This window comes from Diospyros lotus, chromosome 12 (assembly GCF_014633365.1).
Source record: "Diospyros lotus cultivar Yz01 chromosome 12, ASM1463336v1, whole genome shotgun sequence".
Lineage (NCBI taxonomy): Eukaryota > Viridiplantae > Streptophyta > Magnoliopsida > Ericales > Ebenaceae > Diospyros > Diospyros lotus.
The window spans coordinates 31,915,324-31,942,601 of NC_068349.1; the positions used below are offsets into that span (position 1 = coordinate 31,915,324).

The 27,278-nt window shown below is 35.9% G+C and overlaps 1 protein-coding gene and 1 pseudogene across 1 annotated transcript; both read right to left on the reverse strand.

Moving 5' to 3' along the window:
• Positions 1 to 14,310: 14,310 nt before the first annotated feature.
• On the reverse strand, positions 14,311 to 17,106 carry LOC127787068 (glycylpeptide N-tetradecanoyltransferase 1-like; annotated as a pseudogene).
• A 5,143-nt stretch (positions 17,107 to 22,249) lies between these two features.
• LOC127813939 (uncharacterized) lies at positions 22,250 to 26,982 on the reverse strand. The gene is made up of 7 exons (XM_052355086.1): positions 26,508 to 26,982; positions 25,061 to 25,234; positions 24,887 to 24,979; positions 24,720 to 24,788; positions 23,281 to 23,487; positions 22,779 to 22,904; positions 22,250 to 22,669 (listed from the first exon to the last, which is right to left on the reverse strand). The coding sequence occupies exons 1-7, from the start codon at positions 26,778 to 26,780 to the stop codon at positions 22,517 to 22,519; spliced, it is 1,095 nt and encodes a 364-aa protein (XP_052211046.1). The 5' UTR covers positions 26,781 to 26,982; the 3' UTR covers positions 22,250 to 22,516.
• Positions 26,983 to 27,278: the final 296 nt, after the last annotated feature.

The following is a 27,278-nucleotide window of genomic DNA, read 5'->3' on the forward strand; positions in this document are numbered from 1 at the left end:
CTTTACCCCTAGGCTATGCCACGGGGCCCTTCCCTTCTTTTCTCATCACAAGAGAGAGGGACGTGAGCTAACAGGGAAGTACGACATCACAATCGGAGCCCCTGACGCCGACGATGACGATGATTTGCTTTCTGACTTTCCCGAACTCGGCTTCTTCGTCTTATGGCCGCCGGCGCGGGAGCCTTTGGAGATTCGCGATGATGATGATGATGGCGTGAAGCAGGTGAAAATAGCAGAAAAAATACCCATTTTTAAGTTGTTTTGAGGACTTAGTGATGACCAGACGTGCAGTGCAGAGCTTATCGGAATGGAGAGACTCGAGAGAGAGAGAGAAGAATTAAGAAGAACTGACGCGTGGAGAAGAAGGAAGAAGAATTGGACTGGTTTCCTCTCCCTCGAATACACATATATATATATATATATAATAATAATATACAGAAGAAATGCAAGGAAGATTGCTTGCCACGTTTCCTTACTTTAAGATAAATTATTAATTATATAATCTAGACTAAGACTTAAGCTTGCTTTAATGTAATAGCGATACGTTTGATATTTTCGTTCGCTGTATTCATTCATTCCTGAATTGTTTTTTTATAAAAATAGGTACACCACAGATTTTGGTGGGTTTCCTCCTTCGTGTGGCACACCATCCAGAAGAGATATTTCTTCATCATTTTCTGCAAAATTCAACCTTTAATTTCTCCCCGTTGTTTGTTTAAATTTGTTGGACATTCTGAGTTATAATGGCCATACTTGTTGACACCTAAAAGCACTCCATCCCGGACTTGTCTGCAGACCTTTGCCAGTTATTGAATGAATGTTGTCCACCTCGGCCTCTTCCTCTTCCTCTTCCTCTTTCTCTTCCTCTTCCTTGAGAATTGAGAGAATTGATTACTTTCTAGTTTTTGCTGCTGGTTTCCACAACCTCCTCCTCCTCTTCTTTGATCTGAGAGTGATTGTTGTTAAATACTTGTAGAGCCTGCTCCTGTTGATTGTGCTTGATAAGTTTCCCTTCATGAACTCGCAACGAATTCTGCAGTTCGTCAAGATCTTTAGATTCCTCATCAATTGAACAAATGACAAAATTAAATTTTATTGTCAATGAGCGAAGAATCTTTTCAATGATCATAACATCCTCCTTCTTATCCCCATGAATCCGCATTTTATTAACGATTGCCATCGTCCTTGAGAAGAAATCATCAACTGATTCTCCACTTCATATGTAAAGCATCGAACTCCTCGCGAAGTGCCTGTAGCATCACCCGTTTGGCTCTTGCATTCCCCTGATATTTTCTTTTCATTGCATCCCAGACATCCTTGGCGGTATCTTTGCAAAGAATTGTCTCTAAGATTGATCTGTCAATGGCTTGGAAAAGATAGTCTTTGGCCTTGAGATCCTTCAGCTTTAGTGCTTCTAATTTGGCTTCTTGTGGTTCTGTCAACTCAACTTTGGCGGCTGGTTCTACTTAGACATGGCCAAAATTGAACCGGACCGGCGGTTCGAACCGGAACCGGACCGGCCGGAACCGGACCCGGAACCGGCCGAACCGGAACCGGAACCGGAACCGGACCGAACCGGCGAAATTCGGTCCGGTTCCGGTTCAAGGTTCCGGAGAACCGGAACCGGCGGTTCCGCGGAACCGGAACCGCCGGTTCCGCGGAACCGGAACCGCCGGTTCCGCGGAACCGGAACCGGAACCGCCGGTTCCGCTGAACCGGAACCGCCGGTTCCGGTTCCGCGGAACCGGCCCCCCTCCCCCCGTGCGCGTAAGGCCGCGCACGGTGCCCCCCCCCCCGCGCGCGCGCGCGTAAGGCCGTGCCCCCCCCTCCCCCCCCCCCTCCCCCCCCGTGCGCGTAAGGCCGCGCACGGTGCACCCCCCCCCCCCAACGGTCCAAATTGGACCGTTGGACAGCCCCCCCCCCCCCCCCAACGGTCCAATTTGGATTGGACCGTTGGACCCCCCCCCAAACTTTTTTTTTTTTTTTAAATTTTATAATTCCTATCTATATATACCCCTCCCTCCCCCACTCATTTTTCACACTTTCTCTCTCTCTCTCTCTCAAGTCTCAAGCTATTATTATTCTCTCAATTTTGTCTCTCATTTAATATTTTAATTTCAATTTCTTCAATCTTCTCATTTTGTTATTTATCAATTTATTCAATTATATTGTTAATTATTTATTACTTGTTACTATATTATTTTATCATTATTATATTTTTTTATTATCATACTTTTTTCAAAAAAATGGCAAGTGAAGGTAGAAATGTTGAAAATGTTGAGTTTGAAGCTCAAAATTTTCAAACACAAGAGAGTGAAACTCAACAAAAGGGAGGTGGAAAAATTTCTACTTCTGATATTTTTAATATTCATTTCAAGAAAACACCAAAAGGAGATGGTAAATTTGATGTATCTTGTAATTATTGTAATCAAGTATACAAATTCAAGCAAGGAGGTGGATATGGCACTTTCGCCCGACATTTGCAAACAAAGCACCCGCTCAAGGTTGGATTGAACCGCGATCAAACACAAATATCCGGGTTTGCTACCTCTTCAAACTCTCCTCAATTATTTCATTATAATGAAGCTAATTGTAGGTCTGGTTTAGCTGAAATGGTAGCAATTGATCATTTATCTTTTAGTTTTGGTGAAAAATTAGGTTTTACTCGATTTTGTCAAAACTTTGTTAATCCTAGTTTTAAATCAATTCCTAGAAATACTTTGAAAAGGAATTTGTTAAAATTGTTTAAAAACTCAAAAATTGAATTGATAACATATTTTCAAAACAATAATATTAATGTTTCTATTTGTAGTGATATTTGGAGTGATCATTGGCAAACTCATTCATATATGGGTATTACTTGTCATTGGGTTGATGAAAATTATGTTTTACAAAAAAGAATTCTTGCGTATCGATGTTTTGATGAAAGTCATAATGCTGAAAATATTTGTAGATTAATTCAACAAATTTTACAAGAATATAGATTAGTTAATAGAATTTTTTCAATTTCTTTTGATAATGCATCGGCTAATACTGCTTCTATTAATGAATTGAAAAGAATTTGCCAACCAAATTTTGGTGGAAGATTTTTTCATGTTAGATGTGCATGTCATGTTTTAAATTTATGTGTTCAAGATGGTATTAAGTCACTTAATTCTTATTTAGATCCAATTAGAAATGTTATTTCTTATATTTGGGTACACCCTCGAACTGCAAAAGCATGGGCACATTTTTGCACCTCCAATGGTCAAACCCCAAAACGTTTTTCAAAAGATGTCCCTACTCGTTGGAACTCAACTTTTAAATTACTTAATCAATCTTTTGAATATAAAGATTTATTGTGTTCTTTTGCAGCAAATTATATTCCACAATATCCTATTTTTCCAACTATGTGGAATGTTTGTAGTTCAATTTTGAATATTTTACGAATTTTTAATGATGCTACTCATACACTTAGTAGTGTTTATAAACCAACTTCACATCAATTTTTAATAGAAGCAATGAATGTGGCCGGTGTATTAATGGAAGGAATTAATGTTGAAGAAATTTGTCATGCTGTTTTAGAAATGAGAGAAAAATGGTTACGTTATTATCAATTTATTCCTGAAATTTTTCTTGTTACTATGGTATTTGATCCTAGGTGTAAATTTGATGGTTTAATTGAGTGTTTGTCTAACTATTATTCGTTGTTAGGATTAGAAAATAATGAAGAAATTGATGTGAATATTATAATTTCTAAGGTTAGAACTTTATGCAATCAATTATATGAAGCATATGTTATTGCTCCTAGTAGTGAAGAATCATTTTCATCCATGGCTCCGCATTCCTCTTCCTCCCAACCAATGAAATGGGGTCATAAATTTTTAGATCAAAGGAGGAAAAAACCTAGATCGAGCTCACATTCGGAGCTCGAAACTTATCTAACCACAGTTTTTGAGTTTGGTGATGATACAGGTTTAAATTTTGAAATTTTGGAGTGGTGGAAAAGGCACAAGGAGACATTTCCAACTCTTGCAATTATTGCAAGTCAACTTCTTGCAGTTCCAGCTTCAACTGTAGCCGTTGAACAAACATTCAGTAGTGGAGGCAACATTTTGGACGAAAGAAGATCAAGATTGGCTCCAGAATCATTGGAAGCTCAAGTTTGCCTCGATGATTGGGAAAGAGCTAACATGCGACGTCAAGAAGAACTTATCCATTCATCATCATCTGACGAATGGGTTAATGATGGTTCAACAACGGCGACTTCCGACTCCAATGAAGATGCGTAGGATCCAAGTCCATATTTTATTTTTTTTCACATTTGTAAAAATTAATTACTTGTATTACATTTTTGTTGTAATTATTTTTTAATGAAATTAAGTCTAATTCTATTTTTTATTTTTTATTTTTTATTTTTCACATTTGTAAAAATTAATTACTTATATTACATACTTGTTTAGTTGTTTTAATTATTTTTAATGAAATTATTACTTATATTTCTTCAATTTTTAGTAGTGTTTTTTTATTAAAAATATGGTTGAGAATATTTATATTTACAATTACATTTAACAATTAAAAATCGAAACCAAACCGAACCGAACAACGGAACAAGGACCAAAATTGAATACAACAATATTTAAAAAAATTAAAAAAATTCGGTTTGAACCGGAACCGGAACCGTTGACCGAACCGGCTCAAACCGTTGACCGAACCGGTCCAAACCGTTGACCGAACCGGTACGAACCGGAACCGGAACCGAACCGTCCCAAACCGCCCTTGGGCGGTTCGGTTCAGGTTCAAAGATTTCTTGAACCGGAACCGGCGGTTCATGAACCGTGGCCATGTCTAGTTCTACTACCCCAGAAACAACAACTGCTCTGTATTCTTTGGACCTGAGAAGATTCTCCATCAGCATGCTCCAGTGATTGTAGTGACCATCAAAACGAGGAACCAACCTCAGGTTGCACAAAATTTTTGGACGCTATGAACACTTGTTGCTGCAACTCTACCCTTACTACTACAACACGAGAAGATAGAAAGAAGACTAGTGCAGTGCTCTCTCAAATTTATTATTTTTATACCCTCACAAACTCACTTTTCACTATTATCACTCACAACGCTTTGATACCAATGATAAAAAAAAAAAAAAAAAGAATAAGAATAGACAAATAGTTTTTAATGAAAGAAATATTATTGCTCACTGTTCAATTGTTACACTTACAATCAGAAGCTCACTCTCTCTATATATAGAGCTGATACTTAACAAATTCTTGAATAAAATTAGGAACACAAACCCACTAACATATAGAAATATCAACTAAAGATTCCATTTTCAACGGACTCCATTATCAAACAATTGCTAACGACGACCGTGCTACTTGTACATGAAGACTTACATACAATCTTACACACAAGTGTAAAATGACAAAAAAATTCCACCCATTTGTCACCTCTTCTCTGCTCTCTCTCTCTCTCTCTCTCTCTCTCTCTCTCTCTCTCTCTCTCTCTCTCTCTCTCTCTCTCTCTCTTATCTACGGTGGATGAAGCCCAATCGGGCTTCGTTGGCAGATGAAGCCACGGGCTTTATTATCAGGCTTCATCCGTGATGAAGCCTGGGTTTTATTCATGTCCGGGATGAATCGATCGGGATTTATCCTAGGTTTCATCTGTATCTAAGATGAAGCAATCGGGCTTTATCTGGGATGAATGCGATGAAACCCGATTGGCGCGAGACGACAGTAGCGAGGCAAAAGGATGCAGAGGCGACAAAGATGCAACGGCTAAGCGATAATGACAACAAGGATGCATCGACGAGGAACGCGAGGATGTAGCAGCAAGGCGACAACAGCAACTAGGATACATTGGCTCGGTGGCGACGAGCGACGAGGCGAGGTAGGGTGGTGATGAGGCAAAGCAAGGTGACGGTTTCTAAAGGCGGCAATTACTAAAGGCGGCCATGGGAAGGGGAGAGAAATAAGAGATGAGGCGACCAAGGGCAAAGATGGTGAATTTGCAATTAGGTGAGAGGTATTTTTGTCATTTCGACATGTGTTTGTCAAGCAGTTTATACAAGTAGCATTTTCCTGTTAATGATTAGGATCATGACTAACAAACCATGTACACTAAGACAAACATAGACAATTTATCTCTAATATTATATACAGGAAAATGTTATTTGTACAAATTGCTTGACAAACAAATTGATAAACACGCGTTGGAATGACAAAAATATCACTCACCCAATTGCAAACTTATCATCCCTCCCCTTGGTCGTCTCCTCACTCCTCTCTCTCTCTCTTTTCTATAGTCGCATCTAGTAATCGTTGTCTCTCTTTGCCTCGTCACCGTTCACCTGCCTCGCAAGCCTCGCCCATGCATTCTCGTCGCCGTTGCATCTTTGTGTCAGTCAGGCTTCATCCCAGATGAAGCCCGGGGCTTCAGCCGTCGATGAATCGGGCTTCATCCACCAAAGAGAGAGAGCAGATAGGAGGCAGCAAATAGGTGAGGTCTTTTTTGTCATTTTAGGCTTGTGTGTAAGGTTGTGTATAAGTCTCTTTATACAATTAGAACAGTCCTTATATTCATAATGGGAGGGATAAAGATGAAGAATTGATAAGATATCGCAGTCGGCTCTTTAAAGAAAGGCAATTGAATGCTGGTATGGGGCCGGGATGAAAAGCAGCGTTGTAGCATTTGGTCAAGAATTAATAATGTTTTTTGTATAATGATAATAATAATTCCTTTGCTATATACATTGGCAAAAGACTAATCCTTTTGTGAAAACATAATATATTTGACTGAGAAAGCTAATGTTAAGTTGGCACCAACCCTAAGTGATTGTTGTTGATTGATTTTATTATTATACTATTAAATAAAGGTGAAAGGAAAGTTCAATAGAGAAATTTCTCTAAAACTTAAAATACCTTTAATTATATTATTATTATAAGATATGAATATTTTGTGAATAGACATAATTTTTTTTTCTTTCAAAAAGGCTTAGTTTTTGTATCAAAATATACATATGTACGTATTTTGATTTAAAATTCAAGAGATATTTCTTTTTTTATTATTATTTTAAAAGCCAATGAACTATTTACAGATAGACACAATAACTTATTATATTCAAAGCTATATTATATTCTTCTCTCTCTCTCTCTCTATATATATATATGACTATTTTTGGAGTGGCACCTTTATCAAGACAAAAACAGTAAAAATTAAACAAACTCACCAATTTACAAATAGTAAATTTGTTTTTATAAACACAAAGGAAGGAAAGAAGGATAACAAAACAACAAAAAGGGAAACTCTTTTAACTCAAAATCCCAGTAGTCAACAACCAGACTTCCAAGTCCCAAGTCCCAACCCAACCCCAAGTGAACCAGCAGGCAGGCAGGCAGGCAGGCAGGCAGCAGCTTTATTGTTATGTTATGACGACTAGAAAGCCTTGCCCCGCCCTCTAATCCCCTGCTCTTCTGAGAAGTGATTAACCACTAAACTAGCCTTTGAATCTTCCCTTCCCTTCTCATCACAATAGAGAGGGACGTGAGCTAACTGGGAAGTACGACATCACAATCGGAGCCCCTGACTCCGACGACGATGATGATTTGCTTTCTGACTTTCCCGGTTGCGAACTCATCTTCTTCGTCTTATGGCCGGCGCCTTTGGAGATTCGCGATGATGATGATGATGATGATGGCGTGAAGCAGGTGAAAATAGCAGAAAAAATACCCATTTTTAAGATGTTTGAGGACTTAGTGATGACCAGACCAGACGTGCGGTGCGGAGCTTATCGGAATAGGGGCAGAGAGAAGAATGAAGAAGAATTGGGCTGGTTTCCTCTTCCTCGAATACACATACAATATTATTATACAGAAGAAATGCAAGAAGGAAGGATTGCTTCCCACGTTTCCTTATTTTGGGATAAATTTATTAATAAAATTGACTAATAAGACTTAAGAAGAAGCTTGCTTTTAATTTAATAGAAGCAGCTAGTGATATGATATTAAATAAAGTTAATAGATAACCCAACCCATTTGAATTGGATCCCTACTTCCAGATTGAAGATTCTCCATTAATAATGCAATCCAATTAAAAATAAAATAAAATAAAATAAATCTTCAATAATAATCTAAAAATATAAGTGCTTAATTATAATATAATTGTTACATTGTACGTAACTTGTAAGAGATAACACACAGACACACATACAAGAGAGCGGGCATTAAATTAAAACTCTTTGGTAATTAATTAGGCCACATATATATAGTTAAGTTATCAACCGACGTACCCAAACTAAGTCTCTTTCCAAGGCTTTAAATCAAGAGCACAATTCATTAATTGCATACACCAGAGCTAGGGACCATGATATATACTTTTGCTTTCAAGCTGCATACACTTCCTTATCAGACAGGCTAAGTGCATTTGTATTTGTGACCCCCTAATCAGGAATTTGTTTGGTCACCTTTTAGTAATATAAATAGATATTAAAAATTATTTAAAATTTATTTTTTCTTATTTCTTCAGATGTAAAATTACTTATTAAATTTTTGTATTCAAGTTTAAAAGGCAATTAGTTTTTAGTTAACAATATAATCAAATTACTTAAATTTTTTTCTAACATGATTGAACATAAATTATGACCCTTCTTTTAGGAAAATTCTATCTACAGCCCGTGAAATTGTTCTTCACAGCCCACACCATGTAAAAAATTTCACTAATTTTAAATTTTTCATTTTAACCCCACAGCCGTAGCAGAGAGAAGAAAGAGAGAGAGAATGGGTCGGCTACCATGCCGACCCACACACACACACACACCCACATATATATACACACACACGATTCCATGGCCGCGGCCACGGAAGCCGACCCACCTGGCAGTCGTCGTAGAGAGAGAAAGAGAGTGGGCCGACCCACACACACACATATATATACACGCGCGCGCACATGGCTGCGGCCATGGAACCTAGCCATGGTAGCAGTTAGTAAACCCAGCATTCCCCCACTCGGGGCGATGGTGGCGGCATCGCAGCCGCCACCATCACAGCTGACGAAGGCAGCAATGCTGCCATCATCGCCAGGGTAGAGAGGGGTTGGGTCGGAGGTTTCAGCCGAGTCGGGGAACGCTAGGTTCCCCGACTACTGCCATGGTCGCGGCCATGCTTTCATATGTGTGTGTTGTTGTTATACTTTTGTACAATAGTTTTAATGATGAAAAACATATATTGGTTTAATCCCTAAGTCATGAGTCAAATATGTGGTTTTCAATATATATTAATTTTAATATCAAGTTTCACTTTGTGAAAATGAAAACCCTGTTTTGACTAAGTCTGGAAGGTTAGCACCTTATTAGGAGACATATAAGAAAGAATTTTCTTTTTAGAAAACTAACTCCCGGTAATTTGATATCTAACATCCATTAGTGTTAAAACGATTTTTAATAAATTTTTCATTAAATAGAAAGTATATATTTTGGAGGTGGTATTATTGTTAAAACTTGAGTTTGTACTAAAACCCAAAATCTACTTTCTTATTGATTTGGATTTTGATTTTCTAAGTATTTTTATTGAATCCAAATAGGGGGTACTTTGTTATTTACATTTATGTATTAAAGTAAATGAAGGTAAAAATATAAATAAAAGAAAATGTGGACATTACATTTATGTATTAAAGAAATGTAAATAAGCTGTGATGTATACATGTTGTACATTGTGCTTTCATGCAAATGTTTCTGAATATCTGTCATGTTCCTATGCATGTTTCGAAACCCCTTTGAAAATGTTTTCAATGTTTTCAGTGTATACTATTTCAAAACATCTATGCAATGTATGTGTTTTCAATTCAGGTTTTGAACTATGTTTCGAAACCTCCATATCATGTTTCGAAATCTCATTTTCAAAGAGGTATGTTTCGAAACCAATGACATTATGTCAGCAAATCATTTGAAAACCGAGATGCATTTGTTTTGCAATTTTGTTTTTATCAAAATTATTTGTTTAATGCATTTTCCATGCTATGAGATTCAAATTCAAATTCAAATTTAAATGTGAGTGCTTTCTCAAAGTGGGAATAGTTTTTATCTCCCACTCAATGATGTCTCTAAGTGCAAATACAGCTGGAAAGGCTATATGTTTCGAAACATGAGGAGTATGTTTCGAAACCTATGTGTAAAATTGTGATATTTCGAAACCTACTTTTCTGTCTTGTCTCTAATGGCTATAAAACGGCCAGATTTTTATCTTTTGGTATAAATAGCAAATATTTGAAGATAATAAGAGATTGATAGAGAGACAACAAGCAAGAACAAGTGAGCACATACTAGAGACACACACACAAGCACAAATGATCTAAATCCATTTGACAAGCTTTCAATGAAGATCCATTCATTCATAGATGTGCATTGTGATGTGAAAAAGGAGAAGCAAAGTGCAAACAAAGAGTCCCATCTCTCCAGCTCTCCTCACCTCAAGTTAAGAGCTTTATACAACCACATTGGTAAGATATTCATTGTTATACATTCCATTGGATTGTAAAGATAAACTTTATTTATCTTGATTGTTGTAAGGTTTGAGTTTAGCCTAAAACTCATTGTGGTGTAAAGGTTTGAGTTGAGCCCAAAACTCATTGTGTCAAAGGTTCGAGTTTAGCCTTAAAACTCATTTGGTGTAAGGTTTGAGTTGAGCCTAAAACTCATTTGGTGCTAGGTTTGAGTTGAGCCCGTAAAAACTCACATTTTAAGGTTTTGGGGTGAACCGTGGTAAAACCCTTGTTGTGGTAATCACTAGTAAAAGTGATTGGAATTGCAAATGCTTCAAATGGATAAGCTTGAAGGTAGTGGAGTAGGCGGGTGCCGAACCACTATATATCTTGTGTGCAAAGTGTTCTTTAGATTTAATGTATCACTATTGCCTATTGCACGTGCTTGCATAAGTTTTGTTATCAAAGTCTAAAATAGTTTTCTTAAGAACAAGTTTATACATATACATAGAAAACATATCTTTGACATACAAACATCTTTGATATACTCTTATTTATGTATATTATCTTTACCAAAGATCATTAGTTTGAAATACAAGTCAAAAGATTTCGAACCAAGCAAAACAGTAAAATAGATTTCGAAACATACATTTCACATTTTGAAACTTGCTATAATAGTAAGGTATATTTCGAAACACATATAGTAGGTTTCGAAACCTACTTAACAGAAAAGTTTATTTCGAAACATATAGCTTATATTTCAAAACCTAGTATTCTACCAACAATCAAAGTTTTAAATTATCGAAAATCTACCGAATCCCAATTCACCCTCCCTCTTGGGATATATTTTCCATCATTAGGAACCAACAATTGGTATCAGAGCCTAACTCCCTCAAGGTCTAACAACCTAAGGAGAGATCCATGGCTTTTAAGGAAGGTTATCCTATTGATGTAGCACCTTATTTTAATGGCTCATTCTATGAACATTGGAGAGTTAGAATTTCATTCTTCATGATATCTATTGATTCTTACTTGTGGAATATTGTGAAAAATGGTTTTGTTTCAAAACCAAAATTGAAATGGGATGATCATGACAAAAAGAATTTTCTCTTAAACATTAGAGCCATGCATATCTTACACCATGCATTAAGTGATGATATCTATGTGAAAATCTCTAAGTGCATTAATGCTAAAGATATATTGAATACTCTTGATTCTTTATATCTTTCTAATCAATCTTGTGAGAATGTTGATCAAAGTATACAGATTGAAAATCCATTGAATCATCAACAAATAGAGGAGGAAATAAGCTCCCACGTCTCTAGTAAGGAAAGCTCAAATGAGTGCTTCATGGTTAATGAAGAAGATGAGGTAACCTCTACTTCTACTATTGTTATTGATTTTGAAAATGATCATGAATCTAGTTCTTTAAATGATATAAATGATGATCATGATGCTTTTTCAAATGAAGAGTTGTTAAATACTTTTAATGATCTATATGTCAATTTTGAAAAATTGTGTTTGAAAAATAAAACTCTTCAAAATCAATTAGACTTGTTGTCAAATGAATTGGAAGTCTTAAAATCTAAGAATGAATACTTGCTTGCTTTCAATAATGAATTTTCAATGAAAAATTATTTAAAAGAAAATCAATCGAAATCTCCTAATGTTACTTTAAATGAGAAACCTATTTTAAATAGGAAAATTTCAAATTCTTGTGATCATGTCAAAGGTGTTCAAGTTTTTCATAATCAAAGAGCTAATATCAAAAGCTCATCTTCACACACCTCTCATGATGTTAAATGTTTTTATTGTAACAAGTTAGGCCACCTTGCATTTTATTATCCTTCTAAAAGGAAATCATCTAGTGGTCCTAAAATAAAATGGATTCCTAAGGGAACTAAAATATCAAATATTTCCCATATTAAACCCTAAGAATCCAAGTATGTTTTGAAACCTAAAAATGATCATTTTAAAAGGAATGTGCATAAGGATAAAGGAAAACAAATTTCAAACAAAAATCCTTTACTTCACATCCTAGTCATTGGTATCATTTTATAAACAAATGTTTCATAACAAAACATCCACATAAGCTTAAACAAATTTGGGTTCCTAAGGAGGAGCTCTATGCTAACAATGGTGAATCCAAAGTGGTTTGGGCACCAAAAGCTTGTGGATAGTTGTTTGTGTAGGTTGTTTGACATCTAAATGTACTTCAAAGAGATATCTTAATGGATGAATCAAGCATGAAGGAAAGAGGAAGTGAACAAGAAGATCACTCCTCGTTTCACCAACCAAATGGAAGGAATATCTTATTAACAAAAGTAGCGTATGTTTGAACGTATGATGTTGTAGGAAGGAAGATGATAGCATTACAAGTTCCCACCAAAGATTTCAATCCAAATAAACAAAGCATTTATAAACCATTCCTTCCATATGAAGCAATTTGAACAATCAACTGAATCCAAGCTCAATAAACTCCAACTTAATTTTATAGGTAACGTTACCATTGTTAGAGCAACTCCAACGGGACTTGCCATTCGGGGTGCCATTCACATAATTGTCAAAATGGCAACCTGGATGGCACTATTTTCCACTCCAACGGGAAAAGGCATCTAGGGTTGTAAAATGACAATAATTTTCTTTCGATGCCATTTTTTCAATATCTGAAGAGAGAGAAAAAAGGAGAGTGTCATTTTTAATTGTAAAATCCAATGGCTATATTACCTAAAACAAGGGTTTAGAGGCGAGACGAGCGATGGAGCGAGAAAGAGCCAGAGTGGCAGCGAGTGACGAAGGGCCAGATGGGCGAGCCAATAAGGGCAAGGCCGAGGTTGAGACAACGACGAGCGACAGAGCGAGAAGAGTTGAGCGAGGCAGCAAACGAGAGCGAGGCGAGCGATCAAGGGCGAGGTGCGAGCAGCGACCAGAAAGGGCAAGGCGCGACCGGCAACCAGTGAAGGGAATGACACACACACAGAGGCACAAAAGAAAGTGGAACTTTCTGGAGATGGTATATATATATATATATTTGATTTTAATTTAAAATAAATGTTTTTATTTTAGTTAATTGTTAGAATTTAAACTAATTGTTATAATTTATTTTAATTGATTATTTTATGCTCATTCTTTAAATTAATTATAATTTTTGTGAAATTAAAATGCTAACTTGAAATTGAAATTGGAATTGAAAATATTAAAAAATATTAAAATGACACCCTATTTTAGCACTTGCCATTAGAGCAAATATATAATTCAGATGTGCCATAACACTATTTAAAGTTGTAAATAAATAATTTAGCACCCCAAAATGATAACTCCCTTTGGAGATGCTCTTATGTTTCACATGAATGGTTAAAGATGGAGCCGAAATAATGCCAAGCGAATCTTCCATTGTTGTAATTTTATGCGTCTCAAATCTCATGCAGGGACCTTTATTTATAGGGAAAAAAACCTTAACTGATAAAGTTTATGAGGTAAAAATTAACCAAAATTCTAATTTCGAAATTATCTCACTTAGAAATAATTTTATTTATTTTAGAATGAGAATTTATCTCATCTTATTTTATTTTTGATCAGATTGACTCATATTGATCGTTTTTAAATATTAATTTACTATTATCAATTATTATTATATTTATCTATATCTCTCACTTGAGGATGAAGGGTCAACCAATACCCAAAGTATAAGTATAATCTCTTTTATTATAGTAGAGTTTCATACAATAAAATGGGTCGTGCGACCTATAAAATATAATTGAGAAAAATATGAACAAAATATTCATCAGAGAGCCTTAAAATCCAATATGAGAAACATGTAACTGCATTGCAATTAAAGTTAATAGATAACCCTCCCATTTGAATTGGATCCCTACTTCCAGATTGAAGATTCTCCAGTAACGCAATGCAATTAAAAAAAAAAAGAAACATTCTATAAGCAAAAAAAATAAGTGCTTAATATAATTGTTACATTGTACGTAACTTGTAAGAGATGACACACACATACAAGAGAGCGGGCATTAAAACTCTTTGGTAATTAATTAGGCCACATATATTTAAGTTAATTATCAACCCAAACTAATCTCTTTCCAAAGCTGAAAGCAAGAAGAGTACAACTAATTAATTGCATACACCAGAGACCATCATACTTTTGCTTGCTACATACACTTCATTATACAGCGAGCTCTTGTTCCACAAATTCCCCCGTACACATAGCTGCTGGCAGTTGGAGATCCTGCAGAGCGACCTAATGGCTTCAGCACAGTTCTGTAGTGCATGTCAGGAACAGGAAGCGAGTTTGAGTGCCTGAACTACAAAAGCACAAGCCCCAGTTCTGATGGTCTCAAAACATGGTTTATTCGGTAGTTGTAGAGGTAATAGTGGAGTTTCCCATCACGCGGTTCGAATTTCAGTTCCTTCAGAAAACACTCGTTCTGCATGGCATCCAACGCATTGAAGACATCGTAATCCTTCTGTTTGGCTATAATAAGAGCATCATTCATGAGCTGAAGCAGTGGAGTCTTTGTGGACACGTTATAGTAGGAATAAGCAGCCTTCAAAGTTAAAGTAATTTTGGTTTCCAAGGATGGAGGATGGGAGAGTGTAAAAGCTGCAGAAATCGGTGATCTCGTGGGTCTCTGGGCTTTCAACCAGATAGCTATCCACGACATTCTCCTTCGGAAGGAGCCAGTGCCCTACACCATTTTCATCAAAATCAGGTGCTACAAGAAACTGACTCAAGTACTCCCTCAGCAAACATGTAACTGCAGGAACATCATGGAGCTCCATCTTTCTAAATCCCCGGGGTAGTAATTGTGTCTGGTAACTTGTACAGCTTTATTGTTCGACTCATTGTCATCCTTGGACCAAGCCTAGAAAATCAAACATCAATAAGCCTCTTTGGATTTAAAGATCTATGCCAATATTGGCATGTAGATATGGGTGTAGGAAGAACCACGCCAGCAGTATAAGCAGCTTGCCAAATATTTTCCAGAGAAACCCTTCTAGTCATCTCTTTAATCATCACTGGAGCAAGCCGTTTTGATCTAAGCTTCTTGTGAACACAAAGAAAATTAATCTCTGCCATGCTAACAACAGTATCACGGACCCGGATTCTTGCAGGAACCCCAGTAATAAAGGCAACTAACTTCTTTGAGCGTCTAACTCTAACTCCAACGTGCCAGCTCCTAAAATAACCAGGAGGGCGAAGAGCCCATCTAAGGAATTCTTTTGAATAGTTAAACCTAAACATGCTCTTATCATCCTCAGCATAGTTGTTTGTTAGGAGGTTATAAACCTCCGCACACATCTCTTCGGAGTCCATGTCACAAGTTATCCATTCATAGAGATTAGGAAGATTGTAGGGCTCCTTTTTTACTTCAGACAAGGGTGTTGCAGCGTCAATTGGTCCTTCTGGCAAATTCGTGTCTCCAAGGTCCTTGAACTGTCCAAGAGGTTGGGTTTCCCAAAACTTATGCCTTTTTGCAAGAGAGAGTGACTCTTGCACCTTCCGAGCTAGTGAGTCAACTGAAATAGCAGATTCATGGCTTTCCTCTTGTTCAGGCTCAGACATTTTGCAAGTATTGGGAAATATGACCTAAGAAGTATAAAATAATACATCAACAAAATATCTTATACTGCAGTAACACATGCCAGCCAAACATTTCACAAGTGAAACATAATAAAATTCAAGGGAAGTATGCCTCGTCTCAATTAAAGTGGAAACCAAATGTTTTTACTAAATTAATCCAAAATGATAATTGAATATAACTCAGAAGATGCAGCAAGTATTTGTACTCAATCCAATGATTCTGAAAGAATAGCAGTACCCATTACATAAATGCCAAATCTTCTAAAAATTGACAATCCAGATGGAGTCGTCTTTTTGGTACATACAGAAACAGTTATAAGTTCAGCAAAACAAAAAAAAAAAAATCAGCCAAAGGAGACTAAGCATCCACTACAATGAAAAGCCCCACAATTTCTGATACCATATTTCCATCTAATTTACTAATTATTATCATATTTCTATGTAACTCACCCTATTTTAGCCGAAAATAGTAAATTTAAGACCAAAGGGTCCCAAAGGGATTAAATATCATATTTCTATGTAACTAATCATTACAATTTCCGGTTATTAACTAATCATTATATGAATCAACCAATATTTCAGAGAAAATGAAAGTTTCCCTACCTAAACTTCAGAGCACAAAAGCAAAATGAAATAGAGCATAGCGACGAGGAGATCAAGGGGGTAGAGCAAATCTTTTTGCTATTTTACGTTTGAAAATAAGCTTAAGGAAACAACAAACAAATATTAAGATTTGATCCTTCCAGATTTAGGTCGGGGCAAAGCTTAAGATTGTCGAAGTAGAACGAAGAAGAAAAAGGAGTGATCGAACGCACATATCTGATACAGATTTATATCTTCCTAGATCCTGTATTGTATTCGCATCAGAGAAGTATCAAAATCAAATATCATTTGAATTACCTTGGGAAGATGATCTCTGAGTTGACGAAGCGGTGGTGATGGTGGTTGGTACTCGAAGTTGAGGTTACGAGGAAGTAAAAGTCGGCGAAGATATGTGAGATAATGATCTGTGTGGGAGAATCGAACAACAGAAAGCGGCTTTGAGCAGCGAGGAGGGAATTTTCTGAGGAGGAGGAGCAGCTTTTGAAACCTTAAACCCACGCCAACATGAGAATAATAATATGCGCTTGTTAATCACGAAGGGTTGCAAAAAGTAAGATGTAAATTAATTTTAAATAAAAATATTTTTTATTATATTTATTAAATCGATTTGATAATTCTTCAAACAAAAAAGTTATGGTATCATGCTAGATGTACAACCATTTAGTACATCTTGGGCTACATAAGGAGGTATTATGACTAAAATACCATGTGGCGCATATGCGCCTCACGCGCCTCATGGGGGACTTTTTTGTTATTAGTACACCTTTATGCAGTCCAAAAAATATACAAATGTGTACCGATAGCATTTTCCAAAGCTATGTAACTTTTTATCTTAAATTGAATAATGCTATATGTACAGAAAGTTAGACAACTCCAATAAAATTATCATATTAACTCTCTAATAAAATTACCAGTTTACTCTTAATTTGTTTTTCTCTCACCTCATTCTCTTTATCATCGAGACGTTTACTCTCACTCTCTCTTTCTCTTTATCACTCTCCCACCTCCCAGATCAAAAACCCACTTTCGGTCACCTATCTCCTCACTTATTGCAAACCCACTTCCGCTAACCTCTCTATAGTACCGTCTTTGCCCCTACATGGTCCCCCTCCCCATGCCACCGCCCCACCCTTCGGCCATAGAAATTCTCCATCGCCTATCACTCCCACCACACCGTCACTCAAATCATCACCGCCGGCCCCATCGCGGCTGGACCACACCATTTATATATTTATATATTTATATATTTTTCTTTTTTTTGTTTTAATTTTTTATTTTCTATTGTTATTTTTTTTTATAGTGACTTGATTGTTGAAATGAAAATTAAATAACAAAATTTATTTTGAGTTATAAAAGAACATGATTTATTTTGGTTGTATGTCTGACGGTTGGGTTTCATGCATTATAATTAGTTTTTTTTTTAATTTGAGGACATTAATTAATCAAATTGTTTATGTATTTACTGTGGTTTATCATATGTGAAGAAAATTTCTCTTTGAGGAGGGTTGGCTACAGGTTATTTTTCATGTATAATTATATATTTATTTAATTATTTTATAAAAATAATATTTATTGAAATTCATATTTAGGTCACGTACTAAAGATCAAAATATTTTACAATATGTTCAATAGTTACGATTATCTCTTTAGGCACTGTACAATGGAGTGCATATAGATATTTTGATAATCAACTTGGAAGCATATATTTGCCTTGAAAGAAAGGCCTATTGGGATGTCTGTACGTACAATGGAATGCTTGTTATTTATATAATATTAGAAGTAGGGATGGTAATTGCAACCAAAATCGTGGGAAATCGAATCAAAATCGAACCAGTCAATGCAGTTAAAAACTGTTTGACTGGGTAATGGTTTGGTTCGAGGAAAAATCGAACACTGTTTCAATGGGTATGGTTTAGTTATGGTTTTTACTAAAACCAAACCAAAACCCGAACCGAAATCGAACCAAATGATAGTTAACCGAACCAAATCGAATATATATATAATATATTATATATATAATATAATATGTGTAATATGTATATCTAATATATATTATATACAACCCTGCCCACCTAAGCCTAGCCCATCTCAGCCCAATTGTCTTGCTTGCAAACCCTTCTCCCCTTCTCTTCTCCTTCCTCTCTCGACTTCACTGTCTCTCGCTCTCTGCCTCTTGCTAGTCCGCGCGCCCTCGCCCTTGCTCTCTGCATCTCTCTTGCTCTCGCTTGCCCTCGCTGGATCTCTCTTGCTCTCGCTAGGGCTCGGCCCCTACTTTCGCTTGCTCTCGATCTCTCTCACCCTTTCTGCCTCATTTCTCTTGCTCTTCCGCGCGAGCTCGCCAATCGCCTTCGCTCTCTACATCTTTCTTGCTCTCATTCGCCCTCGCTAGATCTATCTTGCTCTCGCTAGGGCTTGGCCCCTCTTACTCTCGCTCGCCCTCGATCTCTCTCACCCTCGTTGCCTCTCGCTCTACCTCATCTCTCTTCATATTAATTTATTTTTTATATTTATAATTTTGTTAGATGGAGTTGGCTCATTCATTTCATATGGATATGCATAAATTTACGAAGAATATATTAATGTTGTTGATGAATGTATTAACTTTCGTAACTAATTTTTTTTAACTTAAATTATAATTTAATTATGCACATATCAATTTATTGATCTTAACAATTGTATGTTTGGAAATGTGATTTTATATCCCATAAGTTTTGTAACTTTATGCAAGAATAAGGTAACTTTATTAGAATTTATCTTTGTTTGTTGTGAAATTATCAAAAAAAATTATGAATGCTATTTGTCTTTGTTTGTTGATATGGATTAAACTAAAAAAACCATGGTTAAACCGAAACCGAATGGTTTGGTTATGGTTTTAAATTTTTAAAACCAAATGGGTAATGGTTTGGTTTTGGTTTTAGTAATTTAAGTTTGGTTTGGTTATGATTTTGACAAAAACCGAAATCAAATCGAACCATTGCCAACCCTAATTAGAAGACCGTAATCATTTGCTGTGTTTGGCAGTCAACAATTCTTAATTCATTTGGATTAAGATATGAGTCGAAAAAATTAATATATGAGATATTTTTTAAATTTTTATTTTTTTAATATATTTGTTAAGTTTAATTAATCATCCTTAAAAAAAATCATTAATGATTTCATATCTTGATCTTTCAAGATATGCTTATCTCTCACCCCTCAAGATAAGTATATTCTAATCTTTATAAATAAGAAAAAAATGACATTTGTGTCCTTTAGTGTATTTTAAAAAATTTAATAAATAACTTGATAAAAATTTTGGAATGCTTCCCAACTTTATCGTGACCATTCCATATCTTGGTCTTAAAATCATTTTGGGTTTATCTTAATCGAAAATTCTTGAGAGCCAAACAGATTGACAAACCGGTTTATAGAATGGAGACTAAAAGATTAAAATATTCTTGTCCACATTATATTACACTTTTTTCAATACAATATAGGTGAGGGCATTTTAATCTTTTAGCCCCCATTCTGTAAATCTGTCTGTCAACCTGTTTAGTCCTGTAGAAGAACTCTTATTAATAGATATTCTCTTATCTTGCTCATTTTAATAAACGCTATCTTAATAAATAAATTTTTTTTATCAATTTAATGTTTATTGTGTTGTATTGAATTGTGCTTTCCGGGCAAAAAATCATAGGATTCGCTTACTACTACTACTACTGCTTGTCATCCAAATCCAAGACCACCCACGCACTTGCATATAAATACAACATTTCTATTTTGCAAACTGATAAAAATCTAACAAGATAGGCATTGGGCAGGAAAAATGGATGGATGGTTGAGATCCACTATTCATCAGTAACAAAATACAAGAGTCAAAAATTATATATAAAATTATATAAATCATAATATTATATTTCATGTTATGTAAATAATATAAATAAATAATAATATAAAAATATTTTAAACCAAAATATATTATATATTTATATATGTGTTAGTGACCCTAAGAGAGAGAGAAGGGGAGGGAGAGACAGAGGTGACGGCAACAAACAGGCATGCGGAGGCAGAGGTGGCGGTTTCAACGGCTATGGATGGTGGATGCTAGGCGAGAATGAGGCAAGAGAAGATGAATGAGAGAGAGAAATAGTCGAGAGAATGGAAGGAAGAATAAAGAGAGTATGGGTAGAAATTCAAAAATTTGGATATAAAATCTCGCAATATTTTAGTGTCAAAATATAAGGAGAAACTAGAGTTGTCCAAGTTTTTGTTCGTGCAATATTTTGAATTATTCAAATAAATTTATTTAAAATTTTATAAATAAAAGAAAAATAATACGCATGTCCCTTTTGTAAAACCCTCACCTATCTCTTTCCTTTCACCTGTTCATCTTATTTTCTTTTCTTTTCATCTTCTATCTTGTTCATCTCATTTTCATCTTCTTTCCATTTGGTTTTCTTTATTTTCATCTTCTTTTCTTTTCTTTTCATATTCTTTCATATTATTCTTCTCGATTTTTCATCATTTGTGGTTGCCATTGCATTCATCGCAACCCGCTTTGCCTCAGATCATTACCTCCGCCACAACTTGCTTTGCTTGTTGTCATTGCCTCCACTGTGCTAAGTTGCTGTTGTAACTCATTTGTTACAACAGATGAGTATTATCTATTAATTTTGATTAATTTAAATAAATATTAAATATTAGTATTAAGTATTATTTGTTGATTTTTTGTGTGTAAATATTAGTATTAAGTATTGATTTTTTTTGTGTAAATTTTTTTTGGAATATAAATATTTTAGTAAAAAAACCCTTATCTCATTACTCATTATCATATGTACTTTAACAAACATATAAAAATAAAAATTACAATTTTCAGTGTATTTTAAAAAATTTAATAAATAGTCTAATTAAAATTTTAAAATATTTTTTAATTTTATTTTGATCATTTTATTATCTTAATTCAAAAAATATTTTAATTTTATTTTAATACAATATTTTCTTACCCATTTTAACAACAAACGCTAGCTCAGTGAGTATAATCTTCCAATGGATGCTTAATGGGTTCTGCTGCCCCACCCAAATCCAAATCCATCCACACGATTTTTATCTTAACGGGCACTTTGGGTCGGGTTTCCCAAAACACTGCTTTTTTTTTTTTTTCGGCAATTGAAACGTCAGAATTCGAATTGTTATATGCTATCTACCATTTCCAAAATTAATTAAATTTGGCCTGATATGATATTCACCTACTTTATTCGAATTGTTATGCGAGAAGTGTTCTTAGTTTGAATGAGTGAATTACAAATTGGTTTAACCATTATTACGTCAATTAAGTTTAAAAAATAAAATGATTAATGGGCGTCGTCTATTTCAATTTCCTAAATAACCCTTTAATTGTCAATTCACATCCATATAGAAAATCTTTCACCCATTGCATGATTAGAACCCATATTATGCTCCCTCGGCATTGAACATACGTACCCTTTCTTTAATGCAAGAATTTTCTAAGGATCAATCCTCCATGCATGCGAGTGCTTGCTGGGCTCTACTCTTATATATATTGCATTGAGGAAATGGCAGAGTGGCTTGAGCAGCTACAGAGTGAGTAGATAAAAAGAGTTTAAAACACAGAATCACATCGGCAAAACTCCATAAATACAGAGACATACCTACTTCCGAAACCCAGAAGAATGGAATAAAAAGAATACTCCAATGCTCAGAATGCTTCAATTGAATTGCCAACTGATTCTAATTACACGGCACACAGTCACACGCATTAATGGTGGGGAGTTATTCCAATTGCTGCAATTGCATATAGCTACCGCTCATTTCAACCCCATTCTTCAAATGCTCTGTTAGCTTCTTCAAGGCAGCAACCCTAATTTCTCAGGTCCCCTGTTTACCTTTGAGATTAATTACAGCAAGCTCTTGTTCTACAAATTCGCCCGCACACATAGGTGGATAGCTGCCGGCAGTTGGCAATCCGGCAAAGCGGCCTAAAGGCTTCAGCACAGCATCAGATGCTACATGTGCAAATAACTGGACAGAAAGGAGGAAGAGCGGTCAAGAACAAGCTGTCAAGTATTGGAATACACCAAGAGATACTGATGAAATGATGAGTTTGGCAAATATTTTGGGCTTCACTCACTGTTGAGGATACTCTCCAAAGGCTGCGATTTTGCTGTGACGCTTGTTTAATTGCATCGATTGTCCTGTTAGTCACAACAACTTCATGCATACCAGCTATGCAGTCTCCCGCTGTCAGCCACTCTATCTGCATTTAGAAACAAGCCAGATGCAGAATGTCATACTTTGCAATACTAAACTTGAGGAAATAATTGATTTATTAGCCCAAAAATTCAAGTCACTAAGTGGTAACGTTACCCTTGAAATGGAACAACCAGAGTGAACAAGTCGAATCATAAAGATAACTAATTCAATAAAATGCAGAGAAAGAGTTCCCTTACCTTCTATAAGTACAACATAAATTTTCACTTGCTTGCAAATAATGCATACGCTATGACATCAACAAATATTGGATGTTAAATGGATGCTTTTTCCAACTCAATTTCTTATGGAAACCAGGAAATCAGTTGTTCAACTAAATACAAAGCACATAAACTCATAGACTAATCCTGAATATGTCTAACCTGCTTTCCTGTCTGAATCAGAAGGCATCCAACAGGAACCTTCACTTCCATCTTTTTCCCATTTCTTAGCCAAATGTTTAGACCAGGGAACCTACTTCTGCCATGGATTGTTAGAAAGTTAAGGTCATAATGATATCCTGCAAACACAGTGCCTTCCTGGCCATATCGTTGAAGGTCACTTCCTGTTGGAGCAAGCAGATGTGGTCCCTGGTTTGAAGACAGAAAAGCACTTGTTAAGCGAGGGAAACAGTTAAAGAGGAATTCCTTTTTAGGAGCCAAACAATATAAGTAAAGCATCCATAATAATTAACCATGTCCAAATAAGAATACCATACATAGTTATAGTGGTCAAAGCATGTTTCTGAATATAATGAATTAACTGCAAAACATTTAAGGGAAGAGTGTGTAGCACATATAGACAATGCAGTGAAACTCGTGTAGATGAGCATGTGGCACGCTACAGTTGGAAAAAATGCATTCTCAAGAAATAATCAAATTAGAAATCAGAGCTTTAAATTTATTAAAGTTTAATAGAGTAACAAATCAGTCATCAGAAAACCAAATGCTAATTCATATGCAGAGGGACCATATGGACAAAAAAGAGAGCAAGCTTAGGCCCTTCTGTTATGCCAAGTCCATCATCCTTTTGGAGGGAAGTGGAATAAGAAAATGGAGACACACGTCACACTCCTAAACATCAGCATCACTATCACAAGCAATGGCATGAAATAATGAAGCCTTGGGAAATTTCTCATTTGCTTGTCTTGTTTGCTTGAACAGGCACTTGCAAGGTGAAAGCTCAATCCAGAATTGACAATTATGCACAATGATATCATTCTGAACAAACATCTGCATTACCATAAAGAAATCTATAGTTTATCATATATTTTGGGAAAAAGTAAATAGGGAACAGATCAGATGCTATAAAGCTTAGCAATAAGAAGAGCCCAGACGGTAATCGGTCAAAGAAATGCATCTCTGTTTAGTTTCACTTTGAATCATGAAGCCTCATAAAACTTGTTTGGAAACTCTTAGGCATGATATAAGATATAATGGTCTTATAGAACATAGGATCATATATAGAAATGATTGGCAAGCTAAAATCCATGAGTCAACCCAAGATTAAGGCCTAGTTTGTAGTTGCTGCTGCTATTTTTCTTGGATAAATCACATCAAGCACCATGTCTGTAATTCTTTTAACTCATCCAAAAGTGGACAGCACAAGGAATTGCATATCCTAATCCAAAAGAAGCAAAAATATCGGAGTTACAAATTTTGTTTTAAATGAAATTTGTCTCCATTTCAGTCTGACTGGAGCACCATATATATTATGCATTCTGTGTCTTGATTTCTTCTTCTGATTGTAAAAATGCTCTCAAAGAAAAATTACTAGGCCACAAAAACAAAACAGAAGTGGTAAGGCAAGAAAGAATTGTCACCTGCTTCATGAGAGCAGTGAAGGCATCCTTGGGCAAGCCAAACCCAATAGCCGCCATTTCTGCAACAACCTGGGTCAACAAAGAAAAGGACACAAAATAAGGGATTTCACAGAAGGTATACACAAGAAACACAATTAGACAAGTGAGAAACCTTAACGATGATTCACCTCTATAGCAGATATCATTTTGTAGCCCCATGCATCCATGGTGTCTTTCCATTCAGGAAACCCCTCAGGTATAACTGGCTCAGCATTCAATTCCTACATAAGAAGCATGACTATTAACAACGACAATAGTAGTAAAACCATCTTAGTATTGGGAAAGCAGAGAACATGCAAGACCTTAAAGCGGGTGTTTGCGGGCCGAGGACCAACTCTCCACATGTACCGCCACTTAGGGTCTGGCCCTGTAGGAGTTAATGGTTGGAACTCTTTTGGCATTGCTCTCAACTTCTCTTGCATTTCCCCATCAACCAGGCTGCGAGGAACTTCAACTCCTTCAGGTGTCACCCCAACCTATATTGTCATTGAAACCAGAACTAGTTTTAAAATAAGAATTGTTTCTGCAACAATAAACCCAACTGTACGGTACAAGCACCACCGCTGCCACCAGAAAGTTGGGAAAAAATGCTCATAGTCTTTGCTATTTATTTTCCCTTTTTTACTTTTGTCAGCTATGTGACTATTTCCCCTATAAAGCTAATAAAGCCTATAACTTGGAGATGCCAAGACTTAAAATTAAAACAACAATGATTAACTTTCTTAAAACGAAAATAAAGGTACCAGAAATAATAGAACAAGACTTGATGATATCCATGAATGTGAACTTATGTTCTTTTCTCTTGTTTGTATTGGATACAAGTCACAGCAAAGGGACTTGAGAACGGGCATCAAGGTTGAAAAGGAATAAAGAGGTACCACAGTACCACACAGCCAACAAGGCAGTAGTAATGGATGTATATTCAAATCACAACTAAATGGTTTTCCCCTATTTGATTTTATTGAAGTTGTGCCAATTATGAATGAGTGGAAATATGTAGATGTGCTATTGATTACAGCGCAAATTCTTTTTATAGGAAGAAAGTTAGTGCTTTCCACAGAGATTATAGAACCGTGCTAAGACCTCTTTTCCTTCTTCGTTTTTCTCTTTGTAATTAAGAATATGGGATCTTCCTTGGTGTAGGAAAGTTTTTGCCTTCCTTTCATATATGTAAAGTTAATTGTACCATTATAGACAATTAAAAAACGAAAACAAAATGAGAAACTGCGCGCAGATTCTGAACAGCAGGTCTATTTGAGATAAAGAGCAGCCCAGACAGTTAACCCCTGATAAAGATATCGTTGTATGTCCTTTGCTATCCGATTCAAATATTCAGCTTATTCCAATCGATCAGCTAATTTCATTGAGCACTCCCTTTCTCATCCTAATTCTAGTTTAACTGCTCTAGTTATTTATAAAAAAAAAAAAAAAATTAACAATAAGCTGAAGCTCATTATGGATATAACTCGTAAAATCTAGCAAATTTGACATTCAAGATCATAACAAGAAAGAAAACGTCAAACACTTCGCATTGACTCGCAAATCTGAGTACACTGATCTCATTGACTAATATAAAACCCTGAATGACTCGTGGTATCCTCTTTGATGATTCAATTAGTCCCTAGGACATCTTAGTACACAATCAAATCCTAAATTGAACACCAATATGTCTACACCACAACCACTCATCTAGAAATGCATACACAGACACACGCAAACGAGTGGAGAATTACAGATGCGAACGCGTACCTGATAATGTAAGTAAGGACGCTCCTGGCGGCGCTTGAACTCGTCAGGCCGTTCGAAGTACTTCTCCATCATATCGATGAAGCGATCGTTGTCTTCGGCGGAGCATCGGGGATCCTTGACCAGCAGAGCGCCGGTCTCTCTTAGGGTTCGACTCACCTCCTCGCACTGGCTCTTCAGCTGGGGATCCAACTCCTCCGCCGCCGCCTCCAAATGGCCGCTGGATTTGGCGGAAACCTCCAGATACGGTGACAGATCTATCACCGGGAGCTCCATTTCGCTGTTTCTTCAGGGATTTGCAGATGGAGGAAAAGAGAGACACGACACGACAGGAATATAGTCGCTGAGGATGGCGGGAGATTCTTGTTTCCCGATGAATGGAATGGGGCCGCGGCGTACGTTAGCAAGGCGCCTCTATTTGGCTTTGCAATTCCCCCAAGTGGAGCCTCATCATGCCTTCGGATTCCTTGCCGTAGCGTGCTGTAGTACCGTTGCTGCTTTAGATTCGACTTATTTACTAATAATTGAAGTTTTAAATAAAAATAAATTTAAATGTAATGATAAAATGATTTTTTATTTCAAATTAGCTGCATATTAAAAGTTTTGAATTTAAATCAATTTTTTATTTTTTAAGTAAAATATTTTTAAAAATTATTTTATTAGTCAAAATTTATAACTCTAAATGATGAATCATACCCCAATTATAAGAAAAACAAACAAACATACAAAAATTAAAATTAAAACTTTTTTTTTGTAAATAAAAAATTAAAACTT

Excerpts from the sequence above, each read along its gene's own strand:
- LOC127813939 (XM_052355086.1), bottom strand. The coding sequence starts at position 26,780 with ATGGAGCTCCCGGTGATAGATCTGTCACCGTATCTGGAGGTTTCCGCC. Across the intron at positions 23,488-24,719 it reads TCACTGCTCTCATGAAGCAG|GGACCACATCTGCTTGCTCC; the intron begins GTGACAATTCTT and ends TCTTCAAACCAG. Across the intron at positions 22,670-22,778 it reads TTTGGAGAGTATCCTCAACA|TTATTTGCACATGTAGCATC; the intron begins GTGAGTGAAGCC and ends CTTTCTGTCCAG.